At 37.9% G+C, this 14,663-nt stretch overlaps 1 protein-coding gene across 1 annotated transcript in view; it reads right to left on the reverse strand.

The window, feature by feature from the left end:
• Positions 1–14,663, reverse strand: part of ZNF804A (zinc finger protein 804A) — a 154,807-nt gene that overhangs the window by 28,194 nt on the left and 111,950 nt on the right. Inside the window, exon 2 of the mRNA XM_059820706.1 lies at positions 6,873–7,016. Coding sequence (XP_059676689.1) covers positions 6,873–7,016 — 144 coding nt within the window. The remainder of the gene's footprint in view (positions 1–6,872; positions 7,017–14,663) is intronic.

The raw sequence follows: 14,663 nt of genomic DNA on the forward strand, positions 1-14,663 counted from the left end.
AATTGGATTCTGCAGTATTAATATTTTACTCAAGAATACCCTCATCTAACCCATCAGTACAAGTTTTGAGCTAAAGAGTGCCTAAATTCTATGTTACACTAACACCAATCACAAAGCCAATTTCTGGGATTAAATTTTACAGGTAAAATAAAAACTGGAAGGAAAATAGATAATTTTTTTCTTTCATTCTTGAAACTGTGTGATGTTTCTCCCTAAATATACTGAAATATTCATAAATAACAGAACTTAACTATTTAATTTTAAAATACATTCTGTAAAGCAGAATACAGACTATCACTTGGAGCATTCCAATGCAGGCAACATTACTAACAGACCAGCGAAACGCTTTCCAAGTGGCTTTGTGCCCTAATGCAATGGGACTGTATTTCCCCTTTTCCTGAAGCCTTCCAGTTGCCGCTAATTATCTCCCTGCACTTCACTCTGTCTACACCAAAACCTACCCCAAGCCACCCGCCCCAGGGCGACCCCAGAAGCAGCCTACCATCCAGAAACGGGCTCCCCCTTGGAAATCTCTCTCCAGCATTTCCTCTGGGCACATCCTTACATTGCAAAGAAGCAGAGACCCTCATTTCTGTTTCCACTCTCCTTCATGGCCCAGTGTGGTCCTGTTACGTTGGCAGTTTTGCCTTTCTCTTCAGGGTAACAGCAGCAGGTTTGTTTGTTTTGGTTTTTGTTTTTTGTTTGTTTTTTTTTAAAGGAGTTGAGGAAGGAAGCACAGCATCTATTGCAATACTCTGTTCCAGTGCTACCAGCAGGGCTGAGCTATAATTAACAGGTCTGGTGATGACCCTTATTAGCATTACTGTCAGTATAAATGCTTAAAACTTGAAAGGAAGCTTTTTACTAAAACACAAACAAACAAACCCCAATCCAACCACAAAAGACCATTAGAAAATTCAATATTCATAGAAAAAAAATTGAAATACAGTGATAGAGCGGCGTATGTTTGGAAGAGGAAGGAGTCATTTTTTGGTTGTACGTGCATTACAAATATACGTATGTATATGAACTCACAGCTGAACATTTGTTCGTGTTCCCTTAATATTTAAAAAGGCTACAAAGATAACTATCTTTTCCTGAGGAAAAAAAAGAAATCTAGCAAGAGATGCCAAGTTACATTCTGGGAAAGCAGTAATAACAGTAAGAAAGAGCTACGCAGGATCAGTTCAAATAAAAATGTTTAAATCCTCATTTATGCTTGCTTAACATTCGGAAAGTTAAGACTGCCTGCCAGTAAGGACACACTGAGATGTTTCTCTCTCCTAACGTGAGAAACAAGCTGAAATAAGGGAAGGAATATAAAATTTCTCCATTCCAAAAAATTCAGCTGCAAGAATCCTATCTGACATTAGAAGTGATAAGTCACTTAGCTCCAAAGAAGAGAGAGCACACGGAAATGTATTGCAAAGAATTATTTTCACTTGCAAGGAATGGAAAAAAAGACGCTGCAAGTGCTTCCCACCCCGGTTTCCCACAAGCTCCATCCAACGGCACGCACCAGGGTCACGCCTTCCCCACCAAGGCATGAAGAGCAGCTGGCACTGCAACTGCCTTCCCGCTGCCTGTCCCCATGCTCCCTGCAGAAAGACACCCGCCCTCTCAGTCACACAAGACACCGTGGGCTTGGCACAGAGACAGCCATACCAGCATTCTTCTGATCCAAGACCAGCCCAGGTGGTGCTTGAAGAAGTGATTTATTTTATCACTCTCGGGGATTTTCACAGCCATAAATTCTCACCATGACCTTCTTGTCTATCTTGTCATCTTAAACATCCCTCCCGGCTGGGCTCAGTGCACAGCACGGTCCAGCAAAATGCAATGCGATGTCAGGCAGCATGGAGCTACAGCGGGGCTGCTGACCGGTGGAAGAGGACGGGACCCAGCTGAGAGCAGCCGGCCCTGGGCTCTGCCTCCAGCCTCCCCTCTCAGGCACCTCTCATCCAGCACAGCCTGGCAAAGCTGGACACATGTCACAAAATGAGCGCTGTCTTGCTCTGCATCGCTCCTTGTGATCCCCTTCACCATTACTCCATCAGGTAAACTCCAGCTTATCCACAGGAAGGGCTACACTTCCACCTTGAGAAACAGAAGTTTTAATATTCTTATTTTATGAAATCCCTTGTTGGTGAATGTCCCCAAAACTCTGACGCGCTATGTATCATGTTTGTTTTGCTTATGAAGGAAATCTTCAGAACATTTTTGATGCTCTTAAGGTTTTATTCTGTACTACAATAAAGCTCTTCATTGACATACTGCTCTAGAAGATGGCACTTTTTTTGAGATTCATTATTTCTGTATTTCCAGGATGGTATACGACATGTTGCCTCTTAGTCTGATTCAAATAGCTCCAGCGGGACTGAAGCTGAAAAAAGCAGGTCTGAAAAAAACAATATAAAACACTCTTTGCTCCCAGTAAATAGTTAATTTCTTTCACTTTGCAATTCTCCGAGTATGTGTCACATTTCTCTTCAAACAGACTTAAACTCTTTGGCTATGCCAGAAGCTGTAGATGGCCTGTGAGCAACACACCGCAGAGCCCCGAGCTGACCTACTCACGACCAGGAGACGCACTGCAGTGCACCCTCTGCAGGTGCCAACCAAGGAGAAGAGATGGGATCTTTTCTTTTTTAAGAGGGAATAACTCTACAATGAGATTTTTTTAAAAAAGCTGTAATGACGACTACAAGGATTTGCTGCTTTGTTTTTAAACTGCAGAGTCAAACAACCGATAACATCCAATTATCTTTGCTGAGAATATCAGCATCCCCAAATGTGCTATACTGCTCTTACTTTATACCTTATATGCTTCATACCTCATAGGAGGTATACCTTTAGTAAAATTATGGGTTTACTATTATGCCTAACCACACTCTTCGATGTCCGAATTTCTTTTTCTTCACCCATATTCCATAAAATATTTATTCAAACACATGAAGATGTTCAAATTTTGGACTTCTGATAGGCCACAGATTGATATTCTCTATCCTATTTGGCATTGACTTCCAAACAAATCTGCAAAGAAGAAAAACATGTAGAGAGGAGAAAAATGTAGACAGGCGAAATCTGTGTCTCTAATAGGGAAAGACACTAATTTAGTCTTCCTGCATAATTTGTGTTTTAGTACTTCCATACAATTTTAAATACATTTTTAGAGCAGGGAGATCATTTTCATCCAGGGAGATGCAGTTTGAGAAATGACCTCTGATTCTGTGGGGAAAAATTCCTACTTATAATTTACTTAATTGATTATATTTGCATATCTAGATGCAAATACATTAGCGCTATTAATTTTATTCTTCATGACAGTTTTTTTTTGTTGTTGTTGTTTGATGTTTGGAAGAGCACTCCTGGGAGAGGAAACAGCACCAAGCTCGGGTGCGCTGCCGTGATATTAGGTGATTAATCAGAAGTTCTGGGATGGAGAGGAAGACTTTCAAATCCAGGAATAAAACCACTTTGTTCTTGTAGTGACAAAAGTCTCTTGAGGAATGACTGATGTAGGGGACCTAGCTGTGTGATCCAGCCTTCTTCACCGACAAGACAAAACAACTCACCGACTCTGAACGGCTACGAGATGAAGGTCATTCAGAGCCTTAGACTTAATGCTCAGCCACATTTATCAAAACCGCAGCGTTTTGAGAAACACAGGCAGGATTTTTTTCACCCTGCATGAATACAGCACTTCAGAGAGCTCCTTATGTGCTTCCAAATACTTAAGAAATGCTGCATAAAATCATACAGATGTTTTTGAAGTCCTGGCATGGGTCTCAAAAGCTGCATTCTGTGCTTTTAGACCATCATCCTCAAATAGCAATTCTCTTATGACTATATTAAATAATAGCGGTCTGCCTTAGCTACATTTCTCTCTGTATTGAACCCAGAACATTTTTGGTTTTAGACACCTGTATTATATTTTGGGTTTTTTCTTTTTTTTGTCTAGGCTTTCAAAGCAAACAAAAGACTTCATTTTTCTCCATTACTGCTGACTGCTTGCAAGTTTCTTTTCCAGGAGTATTTCATAAAGGCTACAGATATTGCTCTCCAAACCATATTGTCAAAGCTAAGAACAAGAAAACACTAACAGAGGCAGTACAGATCTTGAGACACTGGTCTGAACTCCTTCCTTCAGGTCCTAAGAGATAAAATTAGTTTTGCCCTACTCCTATCCTTTCTTTCTGGACCAGTCAGAAGGACCTCATACTATCTCAAAGCAGGTGTTCAGAAGCTACAAGACACAATAAATCAAAATACAATCAACCCCTGACAGTACAGGGCCCCCCATCCAATGGAGGAAAACCAAATAATTATAAAATCTTCTATTTTAAGTCCTGTAAATTTCTGTGCTAGCAACCCTTGAATCGATGGAAAGAAAAAGAAAATCTTCTACAGAAAAACTGAGGTACAGGAGCTGTTATGAACATTTTCTCTGATAAGCCATCCCATGGCTTAGATGGTGTGATAAAAGAGTGCTCAATTAGGATTACATACGGCTTTTCAGAACAGCTGAGATGATCTTGGGTTTAGGCAGAGCTTTCTTCCATTTGATCATATAGAAACCACTGTCAGGTGCTGGGATCACTGAAACCGAAGTGGCTGCATATGCTTACAACTATTCTTGGATCATGGGAAACTTTGTCTAGTACGTGCTTCCCCTTACCTGTCCATTATTAGCAGAAAGGTGTGATCGAAGGGAGAAAGCTAGAGAAAAATATGAAGCAAAATCCAAAGGCAGATTGTCTGTTCCTCTCACCCCTACTGAACTGCTGGAAAACTTCTGCCATTGAGGTAGGAAGTTTTGAGACAAAATCAGAGCATTCAACAGTAGCACCTGTAAATGGCTCTAGCACACTTCGTAAAATTAGGTTACTCAAAAAAAACGTGTGGTATGAAGTTCCTTGAAAACTGAGCAAACCTGAGTTAGCCTGCACTGCAGAATATGCTGCCTGCCCCCTTTTTCATCCAAAATATGGGAAAAGGAATGGTTTTTCTTTATAACACCAGTCGAAACCACCACAAAAAACACTCCAGAAGAGTTAAACTTGACTTACGGTTTTAACCTTAGGAATCAAGAGTCTTATTTGCTAGTAATATTACAGAAAAGTATTACTTTGCCCAAACAAGTATCCATAAATTTTTTTTCTACTGGAAAACTAGAAACTTTTGTCTGATTTCATACCAGGGAGATTAGAGTTGTGGAGGTCTTACAGAGGAAGAGGATGGCTTCCTGTGTTTCACCAAACACATCCACAAAGCCACATGCAAACACAGACACACAAGCCCCCTACACAAAAGATGGAGAGGCAGGATCCAACATGCTCCATCAGATGCAGGTGCAGCACCCACCATCTCCTGTCTAAAGCCATCAGAAAACAAGAATAACCATGTGATCCACGGGAAACAAGTCCCTGTTCAGTCTCACACCTGACCTACGTTTCAAAAACAATTTTTCATCAATAGTGAATAGAGGAATGAACACTGCAGCCTTCAGGTTCTTATCGTTTAGAAGTGCTTCAGAGCACTTAAATAAAAATCCTGAAAGACTTCAAGTGGGGAAGACTCTGCCCATCACTTCTTTTTTCCTGCCTTCCATCAATGAGGCGCTGCTGTGTGAACATAACACCTGAAGAATCAGTTCCAGTTGTATTTTAACTAAAAATATTTGCAACTCATAAAAAATATCTATAGGATGGAATGAAGCTACCTGCTAATTTCTTATCAAACATATTTTTCCCTCCAGCTTCCCATAGATTGCTATTGCTGCTGAGGTCCACACCTCCGTAGCTCTTAAAACTAAATCTAACACTCACGCTGACAGTGTAAATTATGTGCTAAATAAAAATATCAGTGAGAGAGAGGGAAGTGTTTCATGGAGAAGTGCTGAAGGAAAGAAAAGCATATCGTTGGCTTACATGATACAGATATAAAACACATATAGCAACTCATCTATGTTCACCCTGAGCAGAATGACAGTACAAGGGGAGATACAATTAGAATGAAAAGCAATCAATCCAGATCTACAACCATATGATTTCACCAGATTAAAAAAAAAGAAAGATACAGAATAATTACCAGCTAAGTGGACTAAGTAGAAATTTCTTGTAGTTATTACATATCTTTACATTATCATTACATATTTCTGGTGGAGTCAAGATGCATCGTATTTTCCTCTGAATTACATAGTCCTGACCCCTCTGGAGACCACGACTTTGCACTGGGATGTATTGCCGCCTCTCTTGCTATGTGGAAGCACTGCTTTTATGTCACCAAAGTAGGACACGCAACTTGGAGGTGCAGTAATAAAATGTGGTGGTAAAAATGTAAATACTGATGTTTTAAAGCTAACACATATCTTATTGTGAATTGAGCCAGAAAATTTTCATTACCACAGTTTTTTTATATTCAATGCATTAAAGTAAAATCATAGCCCATTTCAGAACTGTATCTGCACTAAAAGAAAGTTTACCAAAGACTATGTCAAGTTTCCTACTCACATCTGTTGAAACAAATGCTTCCCAGTAAGTCATATCTTAGGTATACCACAGTATGTTATTTACGTGCAAAATTAAACTGATAACAAGGAAATTGTACATTTACACTTTTAATCATATTTTTCATCATTCCCTATTCCTCTTCACAACTTAGCTGTTGACATTTCCCTTTCTTTCCATCTCCGAATTTTTGACTGCAAAATCTTCATGTTAAGATTTGTTTCTAAGAAAACAGCGTATGTTGCTTCCCAGAACCTGAAATTAGGCCACAACTCAATGGTGATTTCTAAGCCCACCTGAAGGACATCTTATTTCATTATTCTACCTGAAACTAAGTTGAAGTAGCAAGCAGATTCCTCTTACCTGTTTGTGAGCATGATCGTAAGAGTTAATGTGATTGTCAAACTCCTGGTGTTTATAGTACTGCTTGTCACAGAGTTCACAGTAGAAGTTGGCTTTAAGATCTTCCAGAGCTTTTGCTATCGTGTTTTTCTTTTCAGCATAATCCTGGAGGGGGGCGGGAAAAAGTAATTTTAGTTTTGCCTTTGATGCTGCAAATGGATTTTGTGGTCTGCAGTTAATCACATTTGTAAACATTTACACACCTCTGTAACTTAAAGCCTTCACATATTTGCTGTGCTACACTGCACATATTTACTGTATCTGCTGCAAGGCTAAGATTTGCACACTTCAATTTGCTATACAGTTGCCAGTTCCCCTTAGGGGCTCTGTCAGAGGCTAGAAGGATTGCCCCAGGTTCTGTCCAAATACAAATATTTATCATGCTGAAGGCTATTTTCGAGTTAATTTCGATCCAAGACTCAGGGCTCTAAAGATCTGCTAGGTAATATACCCAAGCAGAATACACATGAAGATACAAACTGCAATAATTTAATTATCAGGCTTTTACAAGAAAGTACGCTTACTAAAAAGAAAACAAAATTAAAGAAACCCTACTGGGTTCCCTCCTGAATGAGTGTACACATAAAACCACGAGGACCACTTTCATAGCTGAGATGTATCTTCCATAGCTTTGTTATTTGTCATCCAATATTAGAAGGACAGACACACATCTCTGTTTACTATGCATTAGCAAAAGCATTACAAACAACCTTCCTTATCATTTATGAGCAAATTATATACAAGTAATATTTATTAATTTCCTAAATACATTGATGATAACATGGCCTGTTCTGAAAGAGCATGGAAACGGTCTGTCATCTCAAATTAGTTTAATACCAGTTAAACATTGAACACCTATAACTTCAGTGCAATGACTCCTGCTTTTGACAAGTCTGTCTGCGACAGAATCACACCCTGAAATCCCAAATGTGGCAAATATTGTTTAAGAAAATACACCCCTTCGATTTGCTTCACAAAATTTTATCACTGTCAGCTCTTTGGAACTGACCCTAAATTCCCCTTGTTTCTGTCGTCTTCTTTGTTCGGTTAGATTAATATAAAAAATGATCTTGTAATCAGAACACCCAAAACTGATTTGGTTTATTTTGGGAAAAAGTCCCTACCTCCTAGCAGTTGTCACAGCTTATGCCTTGTATACTTCCAATATATTTAGGAAGTTTAAAAGGGAAAATTTATTTTTATCAGATTAGAGTATTTTCATAACAATGATGTTTATTAAAAAAAGAGGAATAATACTCATACAGTTAGAATTATATCCACAAAGTACTTCTTTAAAATAGTACTTTAAATATAATTCAGCATGATTGGACTGCTAGCAAACACCATTGATTCATACCCACACAGATACTCCCTCATCAAAATTTTGTCCATTAAAAGAATTGCAAAAGTCACTTCAGAGTGGTGTTTTGAATACTGGCTGACACGTGAGGAACTCGCACATTTCTAAAACAATGTTTCATAAAATCTGTTTCATTTAAAACCGAAGTGAGTTAGCATTTTATTTCAAGAAACAGCAGTATTTTACACTTTGAAATACATTTCTGCTGTATGGAAACCTAGCCTGGAAACTCTGCACTTAGTACTTGGTATCAACTAGTAAGAAACTACAGGTTTTGAACCACTTCAATTATTACCAAGATGCTTATGTTTAGGAAAGCAGTGGAGACAGCATGTTGAGACCCTAAGGAGATATACTCCCCTGAAACACTTTAAAATTAAGTCTCATAGCCTACAAAGGGATGCCACCTAATTATGCTTTTTTAAAACACAAAAAAGAAAATTCTGGATTTGGGAGAATTATCAAAACTCGGAAATATTACATATGACATCTGTGAAGGACAAGAGCGAATATGATGGATTCTAAGACAAGAATAGTGAATTGAATAATAATTTTTCTTTATATAAAGAACTCACACCATGTTGTTGATTAATGCTCAAGCAAAATTTTGCAAGACTTACTAATGTAGCATAATACCTTGAATAAAGTTACTTAACTTCATTGGTGGTCCTCTTGACATAAAGCACCATTTTTGAAACAATATACTTCTTATATAGCAGAATCTAACCTGAATGCAATTATATTTGACATGCCCAAAGCATCCCACTGGAGCAGAGACACTGGAACCCCGTGAACAACTTTACTGCAAAATAATAAATTCTCATCATGATCTTGGGGTTTCTACTACTAAATTCCTTCAGCGAGGCTTCTTTCTAGAGTAAGGTTAATTTTACATTACAGTATTACATCACGGTTTCAGAGGCAAGTAAAGAATGTCATCATACATCTAAATTAGATGCAAATAAGTAGATGGAATATAAGAATGGAGTTTGATCATGCACGGGGGAGAGGAAAAACAGGGCTTTTAAATGAACCACAAGTATTTGACCTTAGGAACATGTGAATGGCTGCACTGGATCAGGTCAATCTTTTGAACCTGTGTAAGATTTTATTCCATACAACTAAGGAAAGTGACTCCTAACTAAGGACTGTTCCCTTTGCTTTGCAGCTGCGTTCTGCTAGTTTCAGTTGTTGCATATGGGAAAAGGTTATAAACACCCATTTTTTATTCCCTTTGACTGGGTCATTCATAATTATATACACCCCTACCACACTGCCTCTCAGGTATCGCTCTCTGAATGATATAGTTCTAGTTTATTCAGGCATTCCTTCTATCAAGGCCACTCATCACCTCTGCTTGTTCTTTTCACAGCCTCCAAAAGACGACATGATAACACGATATACCATGGTGCCATACAGCACTATATTAATGTTCTCTATTTTCCACCCTATTCCTTTTTGTAGTAAGTCTTAACACATGAATTTTTAAAAATCACAATAGAGCACTAAAGCAACATTTTTATAGAACTCCTTTATCACGTACAACCTTTGCTGCTGTACAATATTTTGCTGGCAGGAGATGTTTCTATCCAACTACTAAACTTCACCTGACTTCAGAAACTTCACGTTTCTTCAGTGGCAGCAATGGTCATTAAAAAACCTCATTGCTGAGATACTGGCTTTGGGATCTAAACATGGACAAAGAGCATTAACTATTAATTGTGGGTGGTGAAGTATCTATCTGCAACAGGAATATATTCGCATCAAAGAATTTCTAAAGTAATAGTAGCAGAAGTGTCTATTTTTACAAAATTTTGCATTGTGTTGCACTTCAAACAATCATGAAACATAAAAAAAAGTAGTTTGTTCATGTTAGCGCCTAAGACTATCCGATGAGACTTATGAATTTTATTTTAATCTGATGGGAAAAGATACTGAATCACCTCTCCAAACATCTTTGTTAGTCCTTTCCAACACTTCAGCTTATTGTATTGCACACATATGCATAAAACCCCCACATTAATAAAACCCTTAACGCAGGGTGTTCAGGAGATTTCCTGTGGCTGCAGGATCCCCCGGGCTGTGTCAGGATTGAGGATAAGTTGCCATTCCTGCTTGGCACCGGGAGCCAAGGAAAGTCCAATTTCAAGCATGAACGGGGAATGGAAACAGGAGAATACAGGCTGCTGGTTCTCTGCCTGCTAGGCTATTTTTATTGCCTTTGAAAGGAGTACTACCTTGGAAGAGGAGGCTTTTGCTAGCTCTATCAATTTTGATGAGGGATAACTGCCCAAAAACTGACAGTAAAAAATTACAGTCCCTAGACCTTGATAGTACTGGGCAATGGATTACAGACAGAAATGACCCAGAGACTCCTTGGAGAGGAATATTCCTGGAGTAAAGTAGCAGCCAGAAAACTCACTTAAGATGGTTAAATATGATCAAGCTTAGTCTCAATTTCATCAAGATTTGCAAACCATCCTGGAAGTTTTAAAAGAACTTTGAATTATGATTCAGCTTGGTAATGAAACTCAGAACTGAGCGTCACTTAGTTTCATTATTTTTTTCCTGAAAGGCTTATTATCTGAAAGCCTACAGCTATAATTCACTGTAGCGATTTTTCATAATTTATATGAAAGATCTCTAATAAGTGATCACATCTATCAGCTGGCTTTATTTCTCTAAATCCATCTTCTCCATCCTCTAAAGCCATACGCCTGGGCAAATGTTACTGCAAATGTCTGATAAATCGGATTAAGACTGGGCTTCATCCACAGAGGGGCTACCTGTCACTAACTAGACTGGACTTTCTGCTCCCATTAGACAAGAGAAAAAGAAGGAAAGCTACAGAAACATTAAACACTTTACACAGATAACTTTGCAGAGTTGACTGGATGCCTCAATCCAGTGGATATTTTTATGGCGTGCACTTCAGGCTCATACTTCTACTGTCTGCAGAAAGGTCAACTAGAAAAAAAAAGTAAGAATGTGAAATTATAATACATTATCTACTCCATGGCCATTGCCAGTGTGAATATTCTTACTTTACAATAAATGTGAGCTCTTTTATTGCAGTAACCTATTCTGCATTTACTGGAGACTTAAAAAAGAGTCAGGCATGCAGTCACTGCAAAGTAAAATGTATTACAGAAATAAACCCCTTCTTCAGGATAATTTACTGGTATAGTCATCCCACAGAGGATTAGACTGCTCTGGTCTGGTCCTCTGGATTAGACCACATTAAACCTGACAGAGGTTCCAGTGTAACCTTGTTTCACAAAAACTATTTAAAGCATTTTTTTTCTGTCCCAATAACTAAAAAAAAATAAAAGTAATAATAATAAGGAAAATTATATTTTGAATATCATCAAAAAACTCCAGTTAATTCTCTTGATTTGGCAAAACGACTCTATGTAGTAGCTGTATTTATATGAAAGAATCTGCCTAAAAATATGCTGTTACCAAAAAAAAAGAAAAAAAAAGAAGAAAAAGAAATCAAGGGAAAAAACAGCTATAGCTTAAGAGCACACTTCTCTAGCCCATTAACTGCGATACCCATGGACACAATTAACGATTCCTTCATTTCTGGTATATCTACTAGGTATTATAAAGACTGTATGAAGAAGCAGATTTCACTGAATAAAACGTACAATTTACTAAAATCTCTGCTATCAATCTCAGTATTACTTACTACATACAATTTTTTTTAATATCTTCGCTTGTCACTTTTTTCTCATGTAAGCAGTCTATACATCACCCACTGATGCACTTGGAGGAATAAATAAAAAATTGAATAGATTAATAATATTAATGCAGTCTAGTACCAAATCTAATTATTTATAAGGTTCTTGTCCTTACCAAGGCAGTGAGACCAAAGCAAAAGGCAATTAAATACACTGATGAAATTACTCATTGATCTTAACAAATTCCTTTCCAGGCAGTGTACAACGAGTTTCGGTTTCATACCAAGTTTAAAAAGAGACTGGCGGGGAAAATAAAGACCAAGAATATTGTCAGATCTTTTTTATTACCTTAGCTGAAACTTTCCCATTAGCTGTGAGATGTGATAGCAACCTAAAACTCACAAGGCCATAAACATCAGATGCTATTTCCTTTATTTCTTGGTCCCTTCTGACACTTCTCCTTTCAGGCAAAGGAGTTTCCACCAGCAATGACCCCACTGCACTGGATGAGGATGGGCCCAAGGAAGAAGTGGTACCCTGAAGACCCCTACATTAACTGAACATCAGAGGCTGAAAAAAACCCACCCTACCTTTATTTTCTCTTCACGATTACCTGCAGACAACCAATTCCAACCAAAACACTTATTACATATGAGAGCTAATCAGTATTCTGCTACGTGCGTACTTGAAATGCTATTGAAGACATGAAAATAATTATAAAACTGGTTTCTCCACTTCCTAATAAACACACAGACAGTGTTTCACGTTTAGATAAACACCCTAGCATTAGGATAAATAACATAGTGAAATTAGAAGGAAATAGCAAAATTTATTCCAATTAGTGCTGTTTGCTTCCTAATGCCATCCACATTTTTTGAAACACCAAATTTGTTAACCATACACCTAGTAATGCAAACAGCTGAATTCCGCACCCCCTGCATTAAATGGAGTGAGACAGATGCGAACAGGGACAGAGCTAGACTCAGTGGAGAGCAAAGCAATGCAGAACAGTGCCCTGCAAAGTTAAGATTGAATTAACTTGAAAGGAAGCTTATGATGAGACAGCAATTCGTTATCAGATTTGTCTGTCTCATTAACGTACTTAAAGCACTTATACTGTATAATTACTTTTAACTGGGACTCATAAAATCACTTGATTGGGTTTTTTTGCCATTAAAACTAACTGTTGTGCATGTCTGTAGAATTATTTGTTTATTCTAGTGCTTTAAAACCTACTTACAAGGTGAGAGTGCTGGCCACAGATTTTTGCTTGGATACTGGTATTAAGAAGGAGCTCTTCGTCAGCGCTCGTGAGAAACCATAAGTCTAGCTGTAACGGAGAAAAATTTATCTACCCCATCTCTACCACTAATCTTTTGTCATCCATACAAGGCGGAACTGAAGAAGGCTTTGCTGTAGAAAAGAAAGAAGGTTTAACTCTAGATAATATCTTCTTCACTGAATGTTCATCACTGTTTAATGATAAGCAAGGGAAGAAGGAGCCTGGTAGTAATCTCCTTTACTCCTCTATGTTAAATAGTCCAGTCACACACTTTAATTAGAGCAGAATTTTGATTTAAAAACATCCTGGGGTTGATTTTTGGCATTTAATTTCCTTATAGCAGGCATGTAGACAGCTAAAGATTTTCATAGCTACTTAATGTAATTTCATTGACAGGTAAGTGTCTAACGTAATTAGACTCTTCGGGAAAATCAAGTATTTCTATGTGATCCTTCCAGTGGCACACTAAACTAAATGAAGTGCCTTTTAACCCTGCAGAACTTGCAGCCCTGGAGATGGACTGAAAAACCCCTCTTGAGCACAAAAACCAAGCGCTGGAAGAAATGTCAGTGTTCATGCCCAGCAGCCCTCAATCCAAAGAGGGTATGACCATGTCTTGCATAAGGTGTTTCAGGACCTGAGGAAGGGCAAAGGACATGGCAAGGGGAGTTGTTTATTTATTTCACCTCAAGTTAACTGACTGCCAATTGACCAGCTGCTATTAATTTGTATTTTAAAAGCTGCTCCAGAGCTCTTCAAGCTTTAATTTGTTGGTGAAGTTAGTTTTTGGTTGAATAAAAATTGCCAGTAAAGTTGGCTGGGGCATCGGGGAAACAGAAAATTGGACCCCATCTTATTAAATATATTTAATTTTGAGCACGTGATTGATCTATGGGACAACTTACACATGAAAATCTGCATATCTGTATTTTCAGGATGAGAGTTCTTGGTGATCATTGAGTTCACTTTTCCTAGATTTGGCTGCTGTGCTTGACTGCAATAAATTCTTTTCTGCAAGATTTTTATCGTGATACTTTTATTGTGATCCTCTATAGTGATTGTTTTTTTGCTAAGTTTTCAAAATACTGTTTTTCCTGTATTTTCTCTTTTCTGCTCTGCTTATATTTTTAAAGTTTTGGGGTTTTTTAAGGAAAGCAAAAGGGAATATAATAATCTTTGAATCGAAATAAAGATGTTTCTGTCCCATTCTGTTCCTCTCAAGAACACAACTTCTCCTTGACTGGTTGAAATTGCAATCCATTCTACTTTCAAACAAAACTGAAACTTTGTTATTTAAATGTGTATTTACTGTATAATGTATAATGCTCAAAAATGTGAGCATTATATTTGCCCTCTTGAGGAATTTTCAAATGGTATATTAAATTCAATAGGGCCACTGCATTTTCACAGCCAATGTGTTTGTTAGG

The sequence above is a fragment of the Gavia stellata genome, chromosome 8, assembly GCF_030936135.1.
Source record: "Gavia stellata isolate bGavSte3 chromosome 8, bGavSte3.hap2, whole genome shotgun sequence".
NCBI classification, from domain to species: domain Eukaryota; kingdom Metazoa; phylum Chordata; class Aves; order Gaviiformes; family Gaviidae; genus Gavia; species Gavia stellata.